Here is a 24873-nt window from a genome sequence, read left to right on the forward strand (position 1 = left end):
GCTTTGACCGGTGAAAAATGGGGTTGATGGTGTTGGCTAAAAAAGAGGGAGAGAGGAGAGCCTTGGGGTACGCTTACTTCTGCATTTTTGTTTAGGTTCTCGAGATTCTCAATCGCTTTTTTTAGTGGGGAGGAATAGTGCGTGAATGACGATTCTCAGACGAGGGAATCGTTCCTCTCTAAATAAAAAGAAGCTAGTTCTATTGATAGAGTTTTCACGTCTGCGCATAGAAGACTTTTTTTCCCTTCCATTCCGTTCTTACCATATCATGGGCAGTTGGGTTGGAATCCGTGTGATGGTTCGAAAGTGCTTTCAAATATTCTTCGCATCCCCAGAGAGATACATTGTTTCCATTGTGACTTGGTCGTCAAAAGGGGCACTACTAGTGTTGTGTACTTTTCATTGGAGCACACCTTTCGCTAGGAAGGGATCAGTTACGAGTACGAAATGCTATTCATATACACGTCGGATAGCGCGATAAGGCAGTTACATTCCTCCGCCTGGCATTCCAGTTCAAATACTAGTGAGGTAGACAACCTCATGTCATGCGTTAAAATAGTAATGACATTGCCTACGGGCTCATTGGGACACTCAAGTACGAAGGAATTCTCCACTTAATTAAGGAAGGTGTCAGAGACAAAGGATCAAAGCAATGGAAAAGCAAGGGAACGAGGCGACCGGAGGGAGGGTTTGGTATGGTAGTGAGACCAATAGGGAAACATAATAAGGCGTTCTTTATATGTCCGGAATCCTTGTCACGACCACTACAACTTTCTTCATCGATATCGGGTTTATCTAACACTTTAATTTCGACGCTTATTTTTATTCTTTATTTATTATACCTTTATAATAAGTATAAAGCACATAAATTCACATAATTCACATAATACTCAAATAATTCATCTTTATTACTTCAAAATAGGTTACAATGGTTGACCTGACTATTACATTACTATACTAATGCTTAGTCCCGAAACACGGGCGTTACATCTTTAGCTGTGAATCTGGAGCTATACATTCGTCGAAGTCTTGGAGTGAAAGGAAAGTATCGCAACACTTTTTGTGATACTTTCTTCCCCTTTGTAGTTGTGTCCACCCATCTACTCTCCTTACAAATAGGGCAATTCTGCATGGAACCGTTCTACTTCCAAAACAAAGCACAATCATTTTTGCAAGCATGGACTGATTGATATCCTAACCCTATCATTCTCAACTTCTTTTTAGCTTCATAGTGTGAAGCTGGAATCTTGCTCTTCGGGAAAGCAACTCTTAGTAACTCTACAAGTTGGTCAAACGAACTACTTGTCCATTTATTGATCACTTTAATATGCAACAACTTTGCCAAAAAGTTTAAGGCATATATATCGCTACATTCAGGGTATAACTTGGTATTGAGCTCCTCAAACAAATCATCAAATTCCGGGTCTATACCTCGTCCCTCCTCGTCTATATTTTCTTCATTTGTATTTTGTTCTGCCATAACATCATCAATTACATCAAACATCTCATTACTTGTGGGCGTGTTTACTGGAGTGTTTGTTCTTGGAGTCAAATTGTAGCTTAAATCCGAAGAACCGACATGTTTCTCACCGTGATAAATCCACGTAGTATATGTTTCTAGAAAGGACTAATATTATAAAAGTCCTAAATTTTTAACGCGCAATTGGAAAAAGCCATAATATTTTTTTTATTATTGCTATGACCACAACTTTCTCGCAGAATTATTATTCTAGCCCACTTAACGAGTTTCATGGTTAACTTGGTTAAATTTTTGCAAAATCAGTCCTAAAAAGTTCAAATTTAGTCCCTGAGGTTTGCAAAAATTACACCACATGGTTTTTTAACTTTATTTTTCATTTTTTGTATACTTTATTTATTTTCGGTTTTTTTATAAATATATATACGTTTTTTATTTTCTTTTTTTATATACTTTATTTATTTTCATTTTTTAACTTTAGTTTTCAACAATTTGATTTTTTTACCTTTTATACATTTTGTTTTCTATTTTTTTTCTATCTTAGTTATTTATGGTTTTTCTAATATTTTTATTTATTTTGATTCAAGTAAACGAACTCGAATTTAATATAAATTACTATAACAAGTTTTTTATAGAGACCGATTATTATTATTATTATTATTATTATTATTTTTTTCTTTTAGTCTATTATCAAATTGAAAAATATTATCTTGAATTTAAACTATTGATATCACGCATAAAAATATGATTTAATTTCGAAGTTATATAACACATTGAAACACTAATTCTCAATAAACAAGCTAATTTTTTTTTTAATTTTCATTTTTTCGTAACATAAATATAATAGCACTAAAGAAAAAAAAGTAAAAAGAAAATAAGTTGGACCGAAATTACAAATATAAACATAACAAATTTATTTACTTGAATAAAAATAAAAAAATTACAAAAACTGTAAATTATATAAATTGTAATATAATCTAATATATTAATACATTTTATATTTTTTGAAAAAGGTCAATAAAAAGTTAAAAATACAAAAAAATAAAAACAAATAATTGGAAAACAAATAAGAAAAAAATAAAAAAAAAGATGAAAAAATAAAAATATAATACAAAAAGAAATATGAAAAAAAACTAAAAAAAACTCTAATATACTCGATATATACACTATAAAATAGAAAAAAAGGTAAAAAAAAAATCAAATTGATGAAAAATAAAGTTAAAAAATGAAAATAAATAAATTATATACAAAAACGAAAATAAAAAATGTATATATATTTATAAAAAAACCGAAAATAAATAAAGTATACAAAAAACGAAAAATAAAGTTAAACATCATGTGGTGTAATTTTTTGCAAACCTCAGGGACCAAATTTGAACTTTTGGGACTGATTTTGCAAAAAAATTAACCAAGTTAACCATGAAACTCGTTAAATGGGCTAGAGTGATAATTCTGCGAGAAAGTTGTGGCCATAGCAATAATAAAAAAAATATTAGGGCTTTTTCCAATTACGGGTTAAAAATTTAGGGTTTTTATAATATTAGTCCTAGAAACCCAATGTCATGTAAGTGGGCATAAACCGTAGGTAAAACATATCGATACGAATTCACACACGTTTTACACGGGCAACACACTTTGCCTTTAGAGTTGTCATGTTTATCAGCAATCTTCATTAAGTTTTGAAGACCTTCCAAGTATTTTGAAGACATTCGGTTCTCTCTAATCCAACTCTTATCGATCGTTATTGTTGTTTCATTATTAAAAATTATATTATATATATATATATATATATATATATATATATATATATATATATATATAGTTATCGAAAGTTAGATTGTATTTGGGCTATATAAATAAATATATACCCGAGAACGGATAGAGTATTCACAAGTATATAAAAAATATATACTCGAGAAGTAAAAATCAGATGGATTGGATAGAGTATTCACAATGGTTACGAAAAATAAACTTAAACTAAAAATCAACGATTCAACGTGTTTTAATAAGAAAATCATATTATACGGTACATTATTTTAATATTAATATTAATTTGATTTTAAAACTAATTTAATTTGATTTTATAATTAATTTGATTTTATTTTAAAATTAATATTAGTTTGATTTTAAAACTAATTTAATTTGATTTTATTTTAAAATTAATATTAATTTGATTTTAAAACTTATTTAATTTGATTTTACAATTAATTTAATATTTTCTTTTTATTGATTTTTTTAAAATTAATTCAAATTTATTTTATAATTAATTTTAAATTACTAAAAGTACATTGTTATTAATAACCTAATTAAGCTAAAGTTGTAATGACCAACATTAAGTCACTAACAAAATTAAGCACTTTGAAACCATATGAAGCACTTTACAATACAAACAATAGCATCCAAATACAAAAACTATAACTTATCTATTAAGAACTTTATCACTTCATCTTATATACACTCAAACTATTAAACCTAAATATCACATGATCATACATGTACACAATACATTCAATTCCAATTTTCATTTCATTTTAGACATACAATACAAATGTATACATCTAAATACAAAATCAAACATCATACAAAATCAAAATCAAACATACAATTCCAATTTTAATCCAATTTCATACAATCATACCTTATAGCACCTTATATTTTAGACATCAAATTTAAATTTCATACAAATGTATAAATCTAAATACAAAATCCAACATCATTCTTAATTTCATTTTCTTGCCAATACACCACAATGAGCATAAACAAATCATGCCTAACTTCATTTCCATTTTCATACCAAAACACACTTTCATACCTCAAAAAAAAATATATATATATATATATATATATATATATATATATATATATATATATATATATATATATATATATATATAAAAGCAATCAACCAAAAAAAACCCTGAGAAAGTATATATCATGGTGTATTGAAAGGAACAAAAAAAAAAAATTCATAAACTGCATTCACGTAACTTTGATGTTAAGCAGGAAAAAAAATCAAAAAACTTACCTCAAAATCGGTGGTGAAGATAGGTCAATCACCGAAAATCGTTTTCTATGGTGGTGGTGAAGGTTCTTGCCGGCCGACGGTGATAAGGCTGTGATTTAGGGCTCCAACAACCGGAAATAAATCCCCCAAAATCGGAGTAAAAACTCAAACTATTAAAAATTAAGAAGAAATCAAGGACCAAGACCCTTACCTTTAGCTCGCCGATGAAGTGGAATGCCGGAAACTTCCTTGCGATCGCCGAAGGTTGAGAGGGAAATGGAATTGCAGCCGACTGCAAAATGAACGCTGAAAGCGTGTTTTGTTATAGGGAAATCCTATACCGACGACATGTCGTCGGTATAGGTAAACGAAAACGACGTCGTTCCACTTCACGTCATTAAAAAAGAAAATAAAATAAAAAAGGGTTTTCACGCGGATCGGTCCCACCTTTTCCAGACGACATGTCGTCGGCATAGCGTGACGAAACGACATCGTTTTCCATTTTTTTAATCAAGTAATGCGATACTCGGATTAGTTTACAAATGTGTTAAGAACAGAATTCACATGTGGTAGGTCATCAATATGAAATAGTCATTCTACCACTGACAAAGACAAGACTACCGAAATAGATTCTGGGTTTCTTATTTAACAAAAATTCTATGGTTTGATGTCAAACTTGCCTTTGACCAACACTGCCTTCGACAAACTATGGGCCGAATGCAAGCCTTATTAGGTCTAAACGAGCCGAGCGACACAATACACCTCGACCACTCAGGCCTCGAACGTATGGGCTTTTAGAGCAAAAAAGAAAAAAGAAAAAGAATAAAACGAAAACAAAGATTTGGATCGCTCTCCTTTGAGATCTTCGCTCCCTCCCTGCCAGCCTTCTGGCTCCATGAGCTTCAGAAGAACCCCACCTTTTGCTCATTCGGCTGCAAGCTCTGTTTCCAAAAATGCCTATTCAGGTAACCTTTCATCTTTACTTCAAGAATCCATTCAAAAAGTTCCCCCCTTAATCCCCAAAAGAACCCAACTTGAATCTTTCCTCACCATCAATTATAAATCATCTACCATAAATCTCGATAATGCATCGCACTACTTTGATTACATGATTCTTCTACAACCCATTCCTCCAATTTCTTCATTCAATCAATTGCTTAATTCTGTATCCAAAATTAAACACCATAAAGTTGCAATCTTCCTTTATCGTAAGATGAACGAAGCTCACGTTTCCCCTAATTTAATTAGCCTAAACATTGTTCTTAATTGTTATTGTGATATGAATCAAGTAGATTTTGCTTTTGGAGTTTTGGGCATGATTCTAAAAAGGGGTTTCACTCCTGATATTGTTACCTATACATCTTTGGTTAAAGGATTGTTTAAAAGAAACAAGATTATTGAGGCTGTTAGACTATTCAAGAAGTTTATTAGGTTAGGTGTTAGGCCTCATGTTATGACTTATGGGACTTTGATTAATGGGTTGTGTAGGAATGGAAAAATCGAGGCTGCAGTTAGATTACACGAAGATATTATGAGTGGGAATATTGGTTTAGGGTTTATTTGTAAGCCCAATATAGTGTGTTATAGCATATTGATCACTAATCTTTGTAAAGATGGATTTATAAACAAGGCGAAAGAGCTTTTCTTGGAGATGAAGAGTAGAAGAATCTCCCCGGATGTGGTTGTGTATACTATTTTGATCAATGGATTGGTTTATTCGGATAATTTAGACGAGGCTAAATATTTGTTCATTGAGATGATGAATGAAGGGATTTCTCCTAGTGTAATGACGTTTAATCTTTTAGTAAACGTGCTTTGCAAAGAAGGGAAGTCAAATGAAGCAAGTGGGTTATTTGAGTTGATGGTTCAAAGAGGAGAACAAGTTGATTCTTTTTCATATAACTTGTTAATGGAGGGGTATTGTTGGGAAGGTAAGATCGATAAGGCTAGGGAGTTGTATATTTTGATGGTGGATAAAGGAATCGAGCCTGATGTTAGAACCCACAACGTGCTTATTAATGGGTATATCAAGATTAATAGAACAGAGGAAGCTATAAGGATCTTTGGACAAATGACTCGTAGTAGAAAAATCAAGCCTACGATTGTTACCTACAACGCGTTATTAACAGGTGTGCTTAAAAAAGGTGATGTTTTGAATGCACAGAAGCTGTTTGATGAAATGCTTCATGATCTCACACCAAGTTCTTGTACATATAACATCATGTTAAACGGGCTTTGTAAGAATGAGTGTGTTTTGCAGGCTCTAGACTTGCTTCAAACCCTAGAAAACAATGGGGTGGTTGTATTGGACATCAAAGCATATAACTCTGTGATTGATGGATTGTGTAAAGCAGGAAGAATGGAGACTGCTTGGGATGTATACATGAAACTGTCTTCTAAAGGCTTGGTTCCAACTGTTGTAACTTATACTATCTTGATACATGGGTTTTGTAAAACGGGTCAGTTAACAAAAGTGGATGATTTGTTTTTGGAGATGCTGGAAAAGGGTTGTGTCCCAAATGCTGTTACTTTTAATGCATTTATGCGAAAGTTCTCTCGTTCTGATATGTCACCTAAAGTGATTGAGTTGCTTAAGAAAATGGTGGAGAATAAAGTTGTCCCGGATGCATTCATGGTCTCCTTAATATCAAAAGATGAGAAATTTGGATATGCTTTTGAACACTTAGGGATAAAATCGTGAATTATGTAAGAAGAAAAGTGATCCCGTGAAGTTGAAACCGGGTTATCATCCATATCAATCAGGCTCCACATATCCGAACAGGTATTATACATAGTGTTTGTTGTCTTTGCGTTAATTTGTGATTGTAATTCCTTGACATTTTGTTTGTGGGAATTTTCTTTGGTTGTTTATAGTTGCAGGGGTCGGAGCAGTTTGAATATTTGGTCAAAGTGGATATATATATCCATGAGGCATACAAGGTGAGAAATCCCTCAGACTTTTCAGTTTGTGGTTCCTTTAATTGTACTGATGGACTTTCTAATGCCTAACTATTTCAATGGATTATAAGGGGTTAGATTAAGTGATCTAATCTATACGTGCATGCAACCATACATAAATACATACATACATACATAAAAGTCAACCATTTCAGATAAAATTTTGAGTTTAAGATTTTCTCCTTCTGCCATACATAAAAGTCACCATTTATACTGTTGGTGGAAGGTTGCATCTTATACGGGCTGACTTTAAAAAAGCCAACTATATCTTTTTTTGGGGACAATTTAAGTTTTTAGAGCCTTTGATTTTTCTATGTGGTTTCTTCGTGGCTTATGTTGCATCTTATAAAGCAAAACATTGTTTCGTTTCATTTGCCTGATTATTATTATTATTATTTTTTATATTCACAGTGTTGCATTATGGAGATTTAATCCAAAATACAAGCTTAAGCTCGCTTTGAAGAAGACAATGCAGTTTTACATATGAGATTCACTTTCCGACTCAAGTCATATGCTCTCAAGTCTCAACCAGGTTTTTGACCTTGGTGTTGTTGTAGCAGTTAATCATTATTCTTTCAAAAAAAAAATTTATTCATTTAAAGACAGAAAACCACATACAATGGGTAAACTTTTACAGCCCATACATTTTATCTGGTTAGAATGTTTGAATCGGTGAAAAAATCTCATAGTATTGGTATTGAATGTGGACAATAATACTACAATCCATTCTTCATTTGGAGGTATAATTTGGTTGTATGTTCTGTTTTTTCTTTGACATGTAAGTTGTAAATGGGAAATGTTAGATCAATGTGATCAAATAAGAAATTGTTGCATTTTTTTGAGTAAAAACTAAAAAGTAAAAGCTGGTTGGAGAAGAACCAAAACTTTATACCTACCCACATTCATGTTTTGATTTTTAGGTTTCTTTTTCTTAGAAAACGGCTTGCTGGTTCAATTTAGTTTATTTTTCTAATATTCATGGAAACAATGTCATTTTATGTTATATTACTTTATATTAAAAAGATCCAAGTTGTATGGATCGGGCGTTAGCTTCTAGTTTGACCTCAACATTTGATATTCTTACAAATGAGGTCCAACCTTAGTTAAGAAGGTTTAGTCCCAAGCTACAAACTTTTAAGCTTAATTTTAAACTTTGAAATAAACTTTTTTTTTAATTAGTTATAATATTTTAATTTAAATAAAAAATGAATTTATTTGTTGAAATGTACTTTTTATAGGGAAAAACTTCTAGCCCTAAGATATAGATGTTACAATGGCGTTGAAGCTGAAGATAAGGTTGAGACAGATGATTAAAGTTTAACTTTTTTTTTTGAAATATGTGTACTTCTCGGAGAGACTAATACTTAGTTGTAATGCAACAATTGTGTCCAAAAGTGATAACAACCATCATAGGGTTATATGCTTGTGAAATTGCTATTCCATCAAACTTTATTGATGATCTTTCCAAAACAATCCAATTTCGAGTTGTTGATGATTTTCTTTTATCCACACCAAGATAAAAGGGGTGGGGGTGATGTTTACGTTTCACTAATGAATGTTACATTAAAGGGATGGAAGAGTTTTCAACCATTTTCTTGCCTATTCCATCCACACCAACGGTTTCGAATAAAGTAGTGACGTGGTTTTCAGAAGAGATTAAGATTGACTAGGAAAAGATGTTTTGATCTGTAGCATAATAGCAAAGTGAGAGAGTAAGGGGATGATAGACTTACTCACTTTCATTGGTTGTTGGGTTGATTATAAGGAAGGCTGGGATGGAAAAAAATCATTGATCTAAATTGGTGGAAATAGAATTGAAGGGTTAATGATTGTTTATTTAAAGAGGGGTTCAAAGAATAGAACACATATTTATTTCTTTTTAATAATAATATATCTAGATAAATATATAAACCATGAGCATAATATAAAATTTAATAGACCTTAATATCCAAAAAAGTAATGCTTTTAATTTTAGGGACCAAAACAATAATAAAACCCTCCTAAGAAGATGTTTTTTTTTTTTTTTTACAAATTGAAATTATTTAGCATGAAAATAGTAAACCACAAGGACCGGTTTTTGCAGTTGAAAAGAAGAGGGGCAAAGTGGGCAAAAACACAATCTTTAGGGTCCGGAGAGCAGTTTTTGAAAATTGAAATCCTCATTTTTTCCGTAAAAGCATATGGATATTTCAAATCGCACATCGGGAGGACATCGCCTCTCTCTTTTGCTTACTTCGCTATAAACCCTAGTAAGTTTTCTGCATTTACATATTGTTATTCGCTTTCAAATTATTACTAGGCTCTTGTGTAAATCAAGTCCATTTTTTATAGGAAGATAAGATTTTGCGTCTTCTTGTTAATTCTTGCGGGATCTATGTTTATTTCTTCTCTTTTCTAAGGTTCGTAACGATTTTCATTGGAAGTGTCTTCTGTGCTTATATTTCATTCCTTAGGCATAAATTTGTTAGATTTCAATCTTTGAGGCCTTTAGTTTATGTTGAATTGAGGAAGTTTCGTAGGTAAATTTTATGTTTAGTTATTGCTGTGTATGTACATTGCTTTAGGGCATTTTTTGTTTTGATTGTTGAACGTGCCCTAGTAGTGTCGGGATATTTGCTCTCTTTCTTTTTCTCACACATATTTTCTCTAGATCCTAAAATCTGATTTGGTAAAGGACTGTTTTACTTAACTGGTTTTGAAAAAAATAAAAAACTTAATCTTGATTTTGTTGATGCCAACAAAAAATCATATGAAATCTATTATTGATTTACCATTTAGGTTGTCCAAATGGTATTACTTTTTAGCTAAGGTACTGAATATCTTTTGCAAAAGGTAGAATATGATGGTATAGTTTTTTTTATATCTCTGAAACATGAGATTTAATGTTTTCTATTTCTAACTTCACTTCTCACAATCACAATCACAACTTAGGTTTCTGATCTCTATTCCGTATATAGTTTTAATGATCATTCTAAGCTGTTATTTAGTTATGGATATATGGGTTGATCGGTTCTCCTTGTTAGAACTTCTAGGAAATGGCAGAAGAAAACTTTGTTGGACAAGAGACAGAAGTGATGCCTGAGAACTCTGTTCCTGTAGAAGTTGAAGTGTCTGAGAATGAAGAAAGTGATGAGGTAGTAGAAACTGAAATTACTGAGAAGGAACAAGGAGATGCTGCCATGGAAATCCCTGCAGAAAAGAAATGGCCTGGATGGCCTGGAGAGAATGTTTTTAGGTTGTTGGTCCCTGTGCACAAGGTTGGCACCATAATTGGTCGCAAGGGAGAGTACATAAAGAAAACCTGTGAAGAAACAAAGGCCCGCATCAAGATTCTTGATGGGCCTCCTGGAACTATGGAAAGATGTGTAAGTTTATTAACAAATTTCTTTATTTTGAAATTGAAATTGCAATTGATTGCTGCATGTGTGGTAGAGTTCTGTTGGAATTGATCTATATCATTTTGGTACATCATGAATTGTAAATCTGCTTCAACTTATGCCTAAAATTATTTTGTATAGTGTATTAGTGTGTAATTATCTTTTTTGAAACAGAAAAGTAAGTATCCTAACAATGTTCAAAGTAAAATATAATTATAATTACAAGAATGTTACCTTGTTACATTAATCATTCTTTATGATTTTTATCAAATACCAACAGAAAGACCTTTCTGTTTGTGTGTCTACAACTAAGTTTCAGTTCAATAAGCTTTAAAACACAATACCTTAATACCACGATCTTTATTATAATTTAGTAAAAGAAGAGTATACACTGATATGAGGATAATTAGCCAATAATAGGTAGTAGACAATCTTAACTAACAGTATCAACATAAAGTTTGGATATAGATATAATGCAATAGAAGAAGTATATGGAAAAGTTGAAACTACAAAAATAAACAACACTCAACCTTAAGGAAACAAGTTTATTATATCACAATGACTAGGTGAATATGTGCAGGTTCTCTCAAATATAAGGCAACATTTCAATTGTCAAAGTGGTTTCATTTAGAAGAGCCAAAGATCCAGAAGTGCTGAAAAGTCACTCTGAATAAATGTCAGAAGTACCCCTGGTGGATGTCACTACCAAAAAGCTTCCTATGTCATCTGGTAACTTCAGAACTGGTCGGTTGATGTCTTGCCACACATTCTTATACAAATAAGCAAAATAGATTAACCAATAGGATGTGATCTATAAAAACAAATACAAAAATAAAGTATCAAATACATTTCACATAATTGAAGAATCAAGAACATCTTTAAGCTAATGATGTTAAACCCAGTAAAATATCTTTGGTATCTTCAAATGTATCAAGGTCAAGTATCCAAATATATCAAGTACTTTGAGAGCCACATCAAGATAAATCATGGTGTCATAATCTAAATTTCTTTTATAATCAATTATCCATTCTGTGTTTTCCCATTGACAGAAAATGGTGTGAAGAACGAAAAACATTAATTATGATGCATGCTAGCTTCTTATTGAAACCGTGTTGTTCTTAATCTTAAAGTAAAATAAGAAAAATTTATTAGTGTGTTGCTAATCAGAAGATATATTCTGTTTTATCAGGTCTTGATTTCTGCAAAAGAAGAACCAGATGCTTCAATTCCTCCTGCAATGGATGGTTTACTGAAAATCCATAAACGGGTAACGGATGTGGATGCTGATCCTACTCATCCGCCAGCTGGAGGTACAATCAGCACAAGGCTACTTGTGGCTGCCACACAAGCGGGAAACTTGATAGGAAAGCAGGGTGCCACCATAAAAACCATCCAAGATTCTTCCGGTTGTGTAATTAGAGTACTCGGACAAGGTTTTTTATTTATTTTTTAAATATATATTATATAATATAGTATTCTTAAAATAAAAGGTGAAATATAATTGTGTTTTTTGGATGCAGAAAACCTCCCTGTAATTGCTCTGCCTGATGATAGTGTTGTGGAGGTGCAAGGGGAACGTGATGGTGTACACAAGGCGGTTGAACTCATTGCTTCACATTTAAGAAAGTTTTTAGTTGACCGCAGTGTTATCGGGATATTTGAAAAACAAGTAAGTTAACTTTGCATTTTTATAATGTTTTGATTAAAAATAATAATAATCTGATTAATGTTTATAGATGCAAATGCCAAGTGCCAGGGCAAACCAGGAGATGGCGCCTCCCCAACCATGGGCGGCACCACCACCGGCTCAAAATTTTCCAGGTGGTGGGCCGGGATACCGACCGGCTCAATTCATGCCACCTCAGCATCAGTTTGACAACTACTATCCACCTCCAGCAATGGATAACCAGCTTCCGCCATCATATGGCAGAGACACCACCAGTATGGGTATGCATATGGCCCCACAGGAGTTGATGATGAGTAAGGTGTCACAGAACATGCAGGTTCCGCTGACATATGCGGATGCGGTTATCGGGACATCGGGAGCTAATATAAGTTATATACGGCGTGCGAGTGGGGCCACGATTGCCATTCAAGAATCTCGCGGAAATCCCGATGAAATGACGGTTGAGATTAATGGATCCGCTTCACAGGTTCAGACAGCTCAGCAGTTGATTCACAACTTCATGGCTGATGCTGCACAGAATCCAACTGCTGCTGCTGCTGCACCACCACCACCGGTGGTGGCTACTAGCCAAGCTGGCGGCGGTGGGTATAACCAGTATCCTGGTTACCCGTCTCAGCCTGCGCCACCTGGACATCCACCTGCTGGTGGTGGAGATTATGGCAGTGCCCCCATGTATGGGGGCAGTTATGGTTACTAAAGCCAGGCGGTTACAGTTTCTGTTGTATCCAAGATGCCTTGTTTTGTTTAGATACTCGGTTGGCTATTTGATGATTTGATAATACTGAATACAAAGTGTTTTTTTTTTTTTTTTTTTTTTTTTTTTTTTTTTTTTTTCCTTCCGTAGTAGATTATTTAGTGTGTGATTTTGTCTGAATGATGGTTTTCTGTTTATGGGCATATCATCCGTTTGTTTTGGTTGTTTTTTTATTTATCATAATTTGTATGTGCTGATTGATTTTATTGTGTCAAGATATATTTGGAAGTAAAACTCCAACCACACAAAAATTTATCGTTGGGTTTAATGAACCAGCACATCTAATAAGAAAGGATGTATTTCTTTAAATGAGGATTAAAAAGGTATTGAACGAGATTGTGATTCGAGACCAATTAGAGTAGTGTGATAAGCTAACAAATCCCATACCTATTTAAACTGACAAATGAGGGAGAATGGTCAAAATGGTCACAAACTACTATATGCCCATTAGACAAAATAATAAAAAAAACTTTTCTAATGACTCTACTAGTAAACCGTTCTAACAACTGAAGGGGTAAACCGGTTCTTAACCAATGTTCAACTTCAAGCCATTTCTTATAAATTGTTTTTATCTAAACCAGTTAAGTTTTCGTATCAGCTTTTTTGTGCATCCCTACCATGGATGGAATGAAATATGCTTGTCCTAATTTTCTTTCAAGGATAGAGATGCTCTTTTCTAGGCATGACATCAAAATTATGTATTACACCCATACAATGATATTTTAGTGGTTCAAGTGTGAAATTTATAAAGGATGTCCGAGGTTTAAACTTTAGCACGCTCAAAATTATGCTAGTGCTCTAATCATGTGTGAGTTAACATAAGCCGTCCAGATGATACATGATACATGGTCTATCATGTTCTTATAATTTTGAATTACCGTTATTTAATGTTTTCATAGAATACTAAAAGTTTAAATTATTAGTTCTAGTTACTTTTTAAATATATCAAAATATATTTTGTACTTCTATTTGAGTTTCATAATGTTTTAGATAATCATAAAAATGACCACATTGTTATAAAAAAATATGCCTTTGGTATCGTAATTTACTTTTCTTTCGTCAAGGTTTCTCAAATTTTTGTTAAATTCAAGTAAAAAACGAAAAAAATTCTCAAAATTTTAGGCTTGCTCTTCAGATTTCGAATACGTAGAAAATTCATAATATATTTAGTCTGAAATTTGAAATATGAATACAAAATGTATTTTTTGTGAGGAAAAATACCTAACATAAAATTAGTCCGAAACAAATCTGAATGGACTCATTTTGAAGACGGCAACCATTTTTACAAATTGTTAAAAAGTTGGTTATAAAGAGAAGCTCATTTTTCTGTATTCATTTTTTTGATTATATCTTTAAAGAATGAGTTGAGGTAAACACATCATTGTATAGAAGAAAATAAGGTAACCCCGCACGCCAAACTAGTTTGAAACCGGACACAAAAAAGGCCAAGGCCGGTCTTGACTCTGAGAACTCAACTCCATGATGATAGTGAACACTATCATTATTTTCCACTTTTTATATATAGATTTCCTGTGCAATTTTTTTTCCAGATTGGATTTTACGATAAATGATGGAATCATATATATCATGGAATGGAATGGAGTAAAAATTCAATATCCAGGAGATGAGGACTACAACCCCTACCACCAAAAGCCATAAACAAAGGACCATGTCTTTCACGAGGCCCTTTTGTTAAAATTTCTTTAACAGAAGTCTCATCTTATCTGATGTTCTGAACCTTAACTGGCCATAGCCCATAATTACAAAGAGGAGCTTTTAAGCCAGACAGACAGACTTTAATAATAAAACCTCACGCAAAACATTTTGCTTTAGAACATAACACAGAAACGTAAATCAGATTCAAACTTAAAATCTACACTGTCACTACACACGATTTTTAAGTACCTCACCATAGAATAGATGTTTCCACTTCCAGTTCCAGACGAGATTACCATTTCCTTCACTCATTATCCCATCAAAACTAACCCACCTTCTTCACCTCTCATATTCTTAATTCTTTCATCCAAAGATCAACTCCTCAAATTACATAAACACCCCCGGAGACGGAACCAGTTTCATCACATCATATCATATCATATCATATCGGAGCGGAACAAGTAGTTCTAAAATGGCCGGTTTGATTACACCGACTACAATGCACGATCCGTTTGACGGAGCCTCGATCCTCGGACCTAACCCTCCTCTTCCTGGGCCTCCCCGGTGGTCTAATGGACTTGGGAGGGTTAATAATAATATCCATAACATTATTACCACTACTCCCTTCCCCTATTTGTGAAGACCCCATTTCCTTCCACAATGTCTTATCAGGAACCGGATGTATCGTTTGAGAATACGCCTTCCTATAACTAGCAACCGTAAAACAACTTTCAGTAAACCTATGAACATTCTGCCTACACGACAGCAAAGCCGCCACCGCATGTGCACACGGAAGCCCATAAAGCTGCCACCCCCGACACAAACACCTTCGGTTTCTTATATCAACAATATTCGTCCCTTCATGCGATATCACCTCGAACTCCGCTTCGTTTGCTCTCAGCACTTGATAAGTCCGCGCGCGATCAATCGCCTCCGATACCCGTCGTTCCGCTGTCGGGACCAGAATCGAAGTCCACTGCATGCTGGCTTCGCGCCTCTCATTGAACCACATCATCAGCTGTCTCCGGATGCATTCCATCATTTGGATGATCGGGAGTCCGGAAGCTTCTAGAATCCATACATTCAACGATTCCACAATGTTAGCCGTCAGGTGGCCGAACCGCGTCCCTTCGAAATACGCGGTGGCCCACAACCGAGCCGGAACGCGTCGGATCCAGTACGCCGCTTCTTGCGACACCTCTTCGATTTCCAGGATTTTCTGTTCAAATTCCATGATTGTAAGCGCGTTGGCTGCGTCCCAAAGATGGTTCACCAGCATCGTGTTGTTGAACTCCTTCCGGAAGCTTTCGCTGAGGTGGCGCATGCAGAACCCGTGGAAAGCGGTTGGGAAGTTCGCGTCCACCCCTTCCACGATATTCTTCTGTCTGTCTGACAAAATCGTAAGCCTCGGCATGTTTTCAGTGTTGATTTCTAACAAGTTATGAAGCTCCAAAAGGAACCACATCCAGTTGTCTTGGTTTTCTTCATCAACAACACCAAATGCTAAAGGAAACAGAGCACCATCTCCATCAAACCCAGTAGCTAAAAGCAAAGTCCCCAGGTACTTGCTTTTCAAAACGGTTCTATCCAGCCCGATAAGCGGTCTACACGCGTTCAAAAACCCGTGTATCGAAGCTTGAAAAGAGATAAAAAGCCGCTGAAAACAGTTGTCAGAAGGATTCACGTAAACAGATGCGATACTATCGGGATTCGTGCTTCTAATCTGATCACAATACTGAGGGAGTAAACGGTAATCTTCTTCAAACGAACCACGTAAAGCTGCCATGATCCGTTCTTTACCTCTCCATGCTTGTTTGTACGATAATGTGATTCCATGAACACGGTGGATCTCTTCTAGAATCTCTTTGGGTTTGCATTGTGGGTTTTCTTTGAGGCGTTGTTCTACTGTATTCGCAACCCAGTCAACCGAAGCTTGTTGGTGTCCAAGATGCGCGATTCCACCACAGTTATGTTCCGAGTGGATTGTTCTGATTGTGAATGTTGGTACACCTGGCAATTTAGCAGCATGGATTCTCCAAGGGCACCCTTCGCTTGCACATTTAGCAGTGAAACGTGTCTTGTCAGATTTAACAGTTTGTATCTCAAAGTGAAGAGCGATTGCAGTGTGTCTTAAAGCCCTACGACAGCTCGCGACATCTGGAAACTCTTGACCCACCATTAATTCGTAGTTTGGAGGAGCCACTGTTCGGCTTTGGATTACTGGAGTTGTGAGGACGAGATCGGGTCTGTGAAAAGATAGAGGTAGAGGTACTACTACACCCATGTCAGCAGTGTTCTGGTGTACCACAAGCTCGTGGTTGTTATCTACAACGGGTAATCCGTGATCGTTGGATAAACCCATCTCGTGACATTGATCTGAAAGGACTAATTGGGAATCAGGATTTGTGGCACCATCGTTGTATTGGTTGTTGTCGTGTTGTTGATTGGTGTCATCGAATTCGGTTGTGGCTTCGTTTCCATGATTATGTGGATGTGACATGGTTGCAATTTCATGGTCTAGAAGTAGCTCATGATCATGATCAGTATCATGATCATGATCATGGTGTTGTGTTAGAGTTATGCGATGATTATTGTTCTCTCCTAATTCGGTCTCATGCTTGAGGTTCTGTGTCTGTCCCAGTTCAGAGGTATGATTCTGATTCTGTCTGCCCACATAATTCTGTTCATGTCTTAATTGGTTCTGAATGGATGATATGTCTGGCCTTGATCCAACAATCATGTCATGGTTTTCCATGATATTACTCTCACAAAAGTCACAAGTTCCGGAGGACAAGAAGCATCAATCTAGACCTGTTGCAACAAACTCATGTTTAGTTATCTTTACTATATCACAATCCACAATCATCAAGCCTCATAATAATGTATGCATGTATTTAGCAAAAAGCATAAACAACACCCATCAATCGACTACAGAATGTTAAAGTACAAAAGAATAATGAACTATCTGTGGTGTTTGGGCTGTGTTCATCATGCATTCTTTAAAGAGCGTAAGATCTTCAGATTGAGATTATCCTGGAATGTGATGTTAACATAATAGTTCTCGCCAGCTAAATAAAATCTCTACTTCTCTATGGAGTGTGAAGTTAATTGTTAACATAAGACAAAGTTTGATTTTAACAACCACTAGGTTTCACAATAAAGATCAAATGATTTTAACTTTTAATGGTAACTCGCAGACCATAAAGTTGTCTATGAATGAATCAGAAATTTACAACTAGAAAATTGACATTCATATGAAAACACAGAAACATAACAAATATACATATGAGTGAATCCAGAGCAACGAGTAGTCATTTAAAAGTAGAACCAAAATCGAAACTCACCAAACCTCTATCAGATCCAGCTACAACCAAAACCAATTTTCAACCTACAACTGAAGGTTCCAAGTGCGATAAAAATTAGAAAACCTGTAAAATCAGAAAGAAAAAATAAAATCAACACTAAAATTTTATAATCGCGAGATTTCACAATAAAAATATCAAGCTATTCGTACTTCTCCTGGTAACTTTGAGAGCATTTAGTCTAGTCGAATCAGAGATTGACATCTCAAATTAACACTCATACCAAAAAAAAAATACAGGTAAAATACAGATACGAGAATAGAGCAACAATCAGTCATCTGAAAGCGGAACCACAATAAAAACTCACCGAGCCTCCAACGGATCAAGCGATAATAAAAACCAAATTTCGCCACACAACTTGACGTTCTAAGTGCTAAAAGTTTCGAAAATCTGCAAACACAACCAGGCGAAACCGTGAGGAACAAATTTGAAATCACCCATTGATCTTTACATAAATCAACAGATGATTCAAATTTCTGTTTGAATCAGGCGTGGGGGAAGTTGAATTTGGCGGGGAATAGGAGGGAGTGAGTGAGAAGTGAAAATACCTGAAAGAGGGCTGAGGGTAGGGATGGGGAACACAGAAATTTTGAAGCAAAAGGGCAACAAGGGCACAAGGGGAAAACGAAGAATGAGAAGGTAGGGGTATGGATTGTCTTTTTAGGGCTTCCTTTTATCCAGAAAAAAAGAGGGCAATTAGGTCATCTAAGCCAACTTTCGCCTTCAATTTTTATATGTTACCAATTTTACCCCCCCAATAATTGCCAACGACTCGATAAAAATAATCTCCAACTTATGTTTGCTTTATATATATTATATTACCAAACACTCTTATAATTATATCATTACTCATATATATTTTTTATTTTATCTATTAAATATCCCAACATAAATTGCAAATAACGATTGCGATATTAATATAATATTTTATCGGTTATCGATTTATTAACGTCTCCTTAATATTTCCAAATTCCAACCCTACCTGTCGACCTGACATAACCCAAAGGCGTTTTAACTTTTACACATGACTCGTAAAAAAACGTTGAAAACATGAAAGCTATGTTCTGTGCTTGCTTTTATGTATGGATCCCTTTATTTCTTAAGGTAAATTTCAACCACTGTGAGTATGAGATAATCATCTGAAAGAAAGAAGTGAAAAATAACAAAATCTCACTTGTGTGAAAAAAAATATATAATGAGCAAGCAATAGTTTCACTGCTCGACAACCAAAACCCATAGATACCATCAAATCTGAGTTACTAACAATTCCACTTCCTGCTCTAAACAATTAAAATTACATAAAAATCAATAAGAATTCTTCAAGAAGACAATATTCTGTCTGCTAATGGAACCTCAAGCTTATGAAGAACCTCACTAACCACCTTTTGAAGGGTTACATGTTTAAAAAATTCATTGTTTGCTGTTTTTTTTGACAGAATTGTGATGTCTTCTTTTTTGTTCAAATTTTCATGGAGTAATTTGTTCCAAAAAGTGTCGTCTTCATTGAGGTTTGACTCCTTGATGAGCTGCTTGACTTTTTGTAAGTTTGCAACATTTCTCCCGGCCCCACAACCGGTGGCTGTTGCTGCACCCACTGCATTGGCTATTGTTAATGTATGAAGTAATGGCATCTTGTGTATGTAACCAAATGCAATCGCAGCCACAAAGCTGTCTCCACATCCAACCGTGTCCATCACTTCCACCTGTCCAAATACATTTTTAATTTTTATCATATCACATCATCCCAAAATTAATCATTTTTTTGACTTATGTATAAAATGTTACCTTGAATGAAGGCACACATGAAATGCCTGATTTGGTGATTAAAATAGAGCCCTTTGATCCCATTTTAATGATCACCCATTTTGTTCGGACTCCTTTACTTAGCAACTCCTTTCCAGCTGCTATTGGGTTATCCAACCCAGTCATTGATTCAGCCTGGCAATTAAAAAATTTGTTATTAAGAGGGAAGATAGAAAGCTTCAATTTTAACAAGATGTGATGCAAACCTCCTCTGAAGTTAGAAGAAGAACATCACTAAACCTCAGCAACTTAGCAAGTGCTTCTTGTTCTTCAGGTGTCCCAATAGCAAGAGATTTTCCCTTTGGTCCAGGGTCAAAAAAGACTGATGTTCCAACTTCAACAGCATACTCAAGGGCATGAGTAATCAGATTTGCAGGAAGCTCATCAAAGCCATAGCCATTACAGAAAAGGACTTTTGACTTTTGTATATTCCTCTTTACTTCATCAGATAATGTTCTCATCCAAGTAAATGCAGGCTCCTTGCTAAAATCTGCTCGACTAATAAACAAAATCTAGGTCAAATATTTGATGAATTATGATCCATAAAGTTGGTACCTTGAATATAAGCTACCATAAACTTGAACGAACCTTTAATTAATCACGTATACCTGCAAAACCCGTGTCTTTGTAAAGGATCCACCAAGACCCAACATAAAAGTGTCTCATATGCACTACTGGAACTGTTGATTATATCATCATCTTCTCTCATCCCTATCAGATTAATCCCCTCATCTTGAAGAACATCCAAGAGAAATTTTCCATATATTTCATCCCCAACATGACCAATTACAATGCAACGAAGTCCCAATCTTGCTGCTGCTATAGCCATGTTGCAGTTACCACCAGCTTCCCAGTGTTTCTATAAAGTGAAACCAGTCAGTTCAAGCCCTAAAGTGAGAGATGTTGATATATCATATATGACAATGACAGGAGGGGTGTGCAGATGTGCATTAAAAATCATCATATGCATAAGCATGCAGGTTGCCCAAATCCTAGAAACAGATTCAGATAAAAACTACCAAGTCACACATCCAAACATCCCCCCTAATCGGCTTTGTCAATCACTATAAATAAATAACTATTGTGACTTTCAAGTTGCATTAAGGAGTTTAAATGGCTAAATGTATGAATCCTATAAGAACATAGTTACAGCATGCTTGGAACTGGGAGCTCTGTCAAATTTCGAAGTTAAAGGCCATCTCAAATTAACAGAAATTAATCCGATTAACCACAGTAACTGATAACCAAATTGCACAAGTAATTAAATCGAAGAAAACGAAGAACATTTACAACAGACCTTATCAGGAGGCGATTTAGCAAGCTGTTCCATGTAATTTTTACGTTCGTCAAAGGACGAAGGGGGCAAATTGGGAACATTAAGCACAACGTCAACACATAGGTTTCCAAGGGTGGCGACATCAAATTCTTTCTTTCCGGAGAAATTGACGGAAGAAAGACGGCGATGCTTCGAAACGGACACATCAATTCCATAACTTATGCAATTAACAGGAACATGAGTTCTAATGACATGATTATGGTGAGTGTAGCAGTTGGTTTTGAAGTCGGAAATTCTTATTCTAGGGTTTTGGTATAATAATGGGTGAGAGTAAGATACCCCATAATTGGGTATGGGACTGTGTCGATTGAGGTCGAAAGTTCGTTGATGCATTAATGGAGGATGAGGGTGGAAGAACAGTACTGATGCGTATTACTTGTTTGTTTGTGAGGCAAAAACATGAAAGGGATAAACAAGGTAGATCGAAATTGCTATATTTTTCGATGAACGGCAAAGAAGGTGGGTGAAGTTAACTTTGATTTATTCCTGCCCCAACTTCATTGCTGGAAATTTACACTTTTGTTGTAAAATCTTGCGTCTGTACTTGAGGGATTAGGGTTTTTTTAAAATGAGGGAAGAGACAATTTTTTAGTCAACCGAAAAATAAAAAAATAAAAAAAATCATCAAGTGTCCAAAAGGAGGGAGGTCTTAAACACAATTTTATTAAATGATCACGAGGCTCTGCAGAAGTCCTTACACTCTGAGGAATCGGACACGTGAAGAAAAAGATAAAATAGTGCTTTTACATAGTTCTGCAGAGAGGGCTCTGCGGAAATGAATACGTCTCTGCAGAACGCATGTACACCTTTGAGGAAATGGTAGCTGAAAACATTAATTTTTTTTTTCCGATATTTCCGCAGAGCAGATCTCTGCGAAACGATGTACACCTCTGATGAATAATTACTCTTATGCGGAAATGGTTGGTGGAACGGTTTTGAACAACTAATGACGTTTTTTTTAATGGTATTATTGGTATTTTACCACTTTTACTGACTAGAAACTTTTTTTTCGTTTTTGTGAATGTTTTAATCACTAGAACTCGTTTTTTCATTATCTATGTGGAGAATGTTCCGAAAGAATGAGTTTTATTATTCTGTGTACGGTAGGGTTGTGTGTAACATCCATAAAAATTTAAACTTTTTCAACCAACCAAAAACCATAATTGTTTACATCGTAATTTTCAAAATATATTTAATATCAGAGTTTTTCCCAAAATCACAAGACACAACATGAGGAGGTGCACGATCAAGCCTTTGTCTTCCCACGATCATCTGAGGTACCTGAAACATAACCCAAAACTGTAAGCCTAAAGCTTAGTGAGTTCCCCCAAAGTACCAATACAACAAATAACACATATACAATAACAACAAACTATGAGTCCAATAAATCATCGGGTCGGTATACCCCAAGCCCCTCAACCATCGGGTTGGAATGCCAACATACTACGAGTCCAATCAACCATCGAGTTGGAATACCCTAGGCCCCTCAACCATCGGGTTGGAATGCCAACATACTATGGGTCCAATCATCATCGGGATGGAATACCCTAGGCCCTCAACCGTAGGGTTGGAATGCCCCGGCATGTTGGCTTACACACAAAGCAGTGAAGCCTCAGCCACCGACCAAATATGTGCACATATAACAAATAGTCATATAACAGTCTACAACCAGTCAAACAGATCTACAGATACAGATCACAACAACATAATAGCATGCACAACAGGATATCAATCCAATGGGCCGACATTGGTGCCTTCGACCCGCAAGAAATAGTGAGGAAAACTCACCTCACAAAGTAGAATTCCACTGAAAGTCTCTGACTGCTGGCTCACGGAAATCCCCGCACTATCACAATAGAACAATCATCCAATTAATATTTGGATCACAATCCAAACTAACAGTTCATCATTATGGTAAATGACCATTTTACCCTTTACTTAGTTGGGCTAAGACCCAGGCCCATTTCTTGATCCAAAAAGGCCCAATCACAAAATAACCATCCAAGGCCCATAATTGGCCCAATTTTCCAAATTGAGCCCAAACTCCTTCTTGGGCCTTATCCTAAGGTCCAACTCTTCATTTAGCCCAACACACTCATACTCAGATGGTCCAATAAGGGCCCAAGCATTCAAGCCTAAAAGGTGGCCCAAAACTCGAAGCCCAAACTCTTAAACCTAACAGACTGAGTACGCGGGGTGTACCTAGCTGTACGCCCAACATACTTCGCATTGACCCAGAATCGCGCCACTGACCTCCTACGCCCAGCGTACGCCTTGGTACGCCCAACGTACACGGTGGCCATGCAAGACTTCGATTAAGAGCTTATCCCATTTAGTCCAACGTCCAACTTTCAGACCCAGGTCTAAAGGGGTGTTCCAAACCATAAAGTTTCCAACTTTATGGTTATGCATTTCTTAATAAGGCCCAACACCAAGATTCTAGCTTGTGTTAACCACTAAAGACCTCATGCATGCACCAAAAGAGCCAAGATAGCATTTTTATGACTTATTGCACCTTATTTCTTCAGAAAGGACGAATCCTTTGGTCTTAGAGTAGCTCATACTCATTAACACCAAGAAAAGGGACTAAGATCATATAATTTCCTCATGGAAATATCTAAAAGAAAACAAGACAAGATTAAAGCTTTATACCTTCTGGAGCTTCTCAAGAAGGTAAGAATCCCAGATCCACAAGTTGCTCCCTCACCACGGCTTCTCCAAGAATCTTCTTCTTCCTCTAACACACCAAGAACACACCAAAAAGCACACACTTGAGCTCCAAAATGCACACTCAAAGATTAGGGTTTGCAAAAACGTCCCAAGCGAGTGGAGGCTGAAAGGTGGAAAGGAAATCAGCCAATATGATGCTTAAATACTCATCAAACCCTAAAATTTAGGGTTTCCTCCTGACACGAGTACGACCAACGTACGTGAGTGTACGCCCATCGTACACACGTGTACGCTTAGTGTACTCCTCCAACTCATATTAAAAAAATGCCACTAGGGCTTCAAGGCATAATTCTTGGACTTAGGGATCAAATTGACTTATAATTTATAACCAATGGATAGATTTGAAAATACCTGAAAACCGGGGTGTTACATTGTGGCAGTTGATTAATGGAAATGAGATTTACGTTAGAAATAATGTTAAAAACTTTGGTTTAAATCATCCTCCTAATTGTGGACCATCAGATGTTATTACAAATGGTTGGAAGTAAGGCAGGTGTGTTCAATAGTCATATATCTTTGTCTTTTAAACACCCAGACTGTGGGTATGTCATGGAGCTTGAAGATGAATCAGATGTATTTCAACCGAGACATGTAATGTCTGAAACAAAGCTGACAATACATTTGTATTTATCGGTGCTTGGTGAAGAAGTTGAAGAACAACCAGTGATGAAGTTTCAGAACAACGAGTTTATTGGAGAAAAAAGTAGTAGAGGTTGTGGAGAAAGACAA

At 35.5% G+C, this 24873-nt stretch overlaps 4 protein-coding genes across 7 annotated transcripts; 2 read left to right on the forward strand and 2 right to left on the reverse strand.

The window, feature by feature from the left end:
* The first annotated feature begins 5347 nt into the window (after positions 1-5347).
* LOC145141438 (uncharacterized) lies at positions 5348-8040 on the forward strand. Its single transcript, XM_079074728.1, has 3 exons — positions 5348-7263; positions 7356-7421; positions 7851-8040. Exon 1 carries the CDS (start codon positions 5377-5379, stop codon positions 7180-7182), a length of 1806 nt encoding a protein of 601 aa, XP_078930854.1. The 5' UTR covers positions 5348-5376; the 3' UTR covers positions 7183-7263; positions 7356-7421; positions 7851-8040.
* A 1563-nt stretch (positions 8041-9603) lies between these two features.
* On the forward strand, positions 9604-13434 carry LOC145137888 (flowering locus K homology domain-like). 3 transcript variants are annotated; one of them, XM_079072029.1, is made up of 6 exons: positions 9640-9688; positions 9771-9838; positions 10472-10804; positions 12006-12249; positions 12337-12485; positions 12553-13434. In XM_079072029.1, exons 3-6 carry the CDS (start codon positions 10475-10477, stop codon positions 13198-13200), a joined length of 1371 nt encoding a protein of 456 aa, XP_078928155.1. In that variant the 5' UTR covers positions 9640-9688; positions 9771-9838; positions 10472-10474; the 3' UTR covers positions 13201-13434. The 3 variants fall into 3 exon arrangements, with proteins under 3 accessions (XP_078928154.1, XP_078928156.1, XP_078928155.1); XM_079072028.1 differs by lacking the exon at positions 9771-9838 and having other exon boundaries at positions 9604-9688; positions 10463-10804; XM_079072030.1 differs by lacking the exon at positions 9771-9838 and having other exon boundaries at positions 9630-9688.
* Positions 13435-14913: 1479 nt separating this feature from the next.
* On the reverse strand, positions 14914-18945 carry LOC145137211 (uncharacterized). 2 transcript variants are annotated; one of them, XM_079071349.1, is made up of 4 exons: positions 18824-18945; positions 18583-18665; positions 18258-18341; positions 14914-17724 (listed from the first exon to the last, which is right to left on the reverse strand). In XM_079071349.1, exon 4 carries the CDS (start codon positions 17666-17668, stop codon positions 15356-15358), a length of 2313 nt encoding a protein of 770 aa, XP_078927475.1. In that variant the 5' UTR covers positions 17669-17724; positions 18258-18341; positions 18583-18665; positions 18824-18945; the 3' UTR covers positions 14914-15355. The 2 variants fall into 2 exon arrangements, with proteins under 2 accessions (XP_078927475.1, XP_078927476.1); XM_079071350.1 differs by having other exon boundaries at positions 18583-18720; positions 18824-18913.
* A 504-nt stretch (positions 18946-19449) lies between these two features.
* LOC145140969 (pfkB-like carbohydrate kinase family protein) lies at positions 19450-21965 on the reverse strand. Its single transcript, XM_079074338.1, has 5 exons — positions 21376-21965; positions 20687-20937; positions 20285-20576; positions 20061-20213; positions 19450-19978 (listed from the first exon to the last, which is right to left on the reverse strand). The coding sequence occupies exons 1-5, from the start codon at positions 21745-21747 to the stop codon at positions 19595-19597; spliced, it is 1452 nt and encodes a 483-aa protein (XP_078930464.1). The 5' UTR covers positions 21748-21965; the 3' UTR covers positions 19450-19594.
* Positions 21966-24873: the final 2908 nt, after the last annotated feature.

This window comes from Lactuca virosa, chromosome 9, assembly GCF_052849685.1.
Source record: "Lactuca virosa cultivar CGN04683 chromosome 9, Lactuca_virosa_CGN04683_v6, whole genome shotgun sequence".
NCBI classification, from domain to species: Eukaryota; Viridiplantae; Streptophyta; class Magnoliopsida; order Asterales; family Asteraceae; genus Lactuca; species Lactuca virosa.

Coding starts and splice junctions, on each gene's coding strand:
- LOC145141438 (XM_079074728.1), top strand. CDS start 5,377: ATGAGCTTCAGAAGAACCCCACCTTTTGCTCATTCGGCTGCAAGCTCT.
- LOC145137888 (XM_079072028.1), top strand. CDS start 10,475: ATGGCAGAAGAAAACTTTGTTGGACAAGAGACAGAAGTGATGCCTGAG. Junction 10,805..12,005: donor CTGGAACTATGGAAAGATGT/GTAAGTTTATTA, acceptor CTGTTTTATCAG/GTCTTGATTTCTGCAAAAGA. Junction 12,250..12,336: donor AATTAGAGTACTCGGACAAG/GTTTTTTATTTA, acceptor TTTTGGATGCAG/AAAACCTCCCTGTAATTGCT.
- LOC145137211 (XM_079071349.1), bottom strand. CDS start 17,668: ATGGAAAACCATGACATGATTGTTGGATCAAGGCCAGACATATCATCC.
- LOC145140969 (XM_079074338.1), bottom strand. CDS start 21,747: ATGCATCAACGAACTTTCGACCTCAATCGACACAGTCCCATACCCAAT. Junction 20,938..21,375: donor CTAAATCGCCTCCTGATAAG/GTCTGTTGTAAA, acceptor TTCACTTTATAG/AAACACTGGGAAGCTGGTGG. Junction 20,577..20,686: donor CAAAGACACGGGTTTTGCAG/GTATACGTGATT, acceptor TTTGTTTATTAG/TCGAGCAGATTTTAGCAAGG.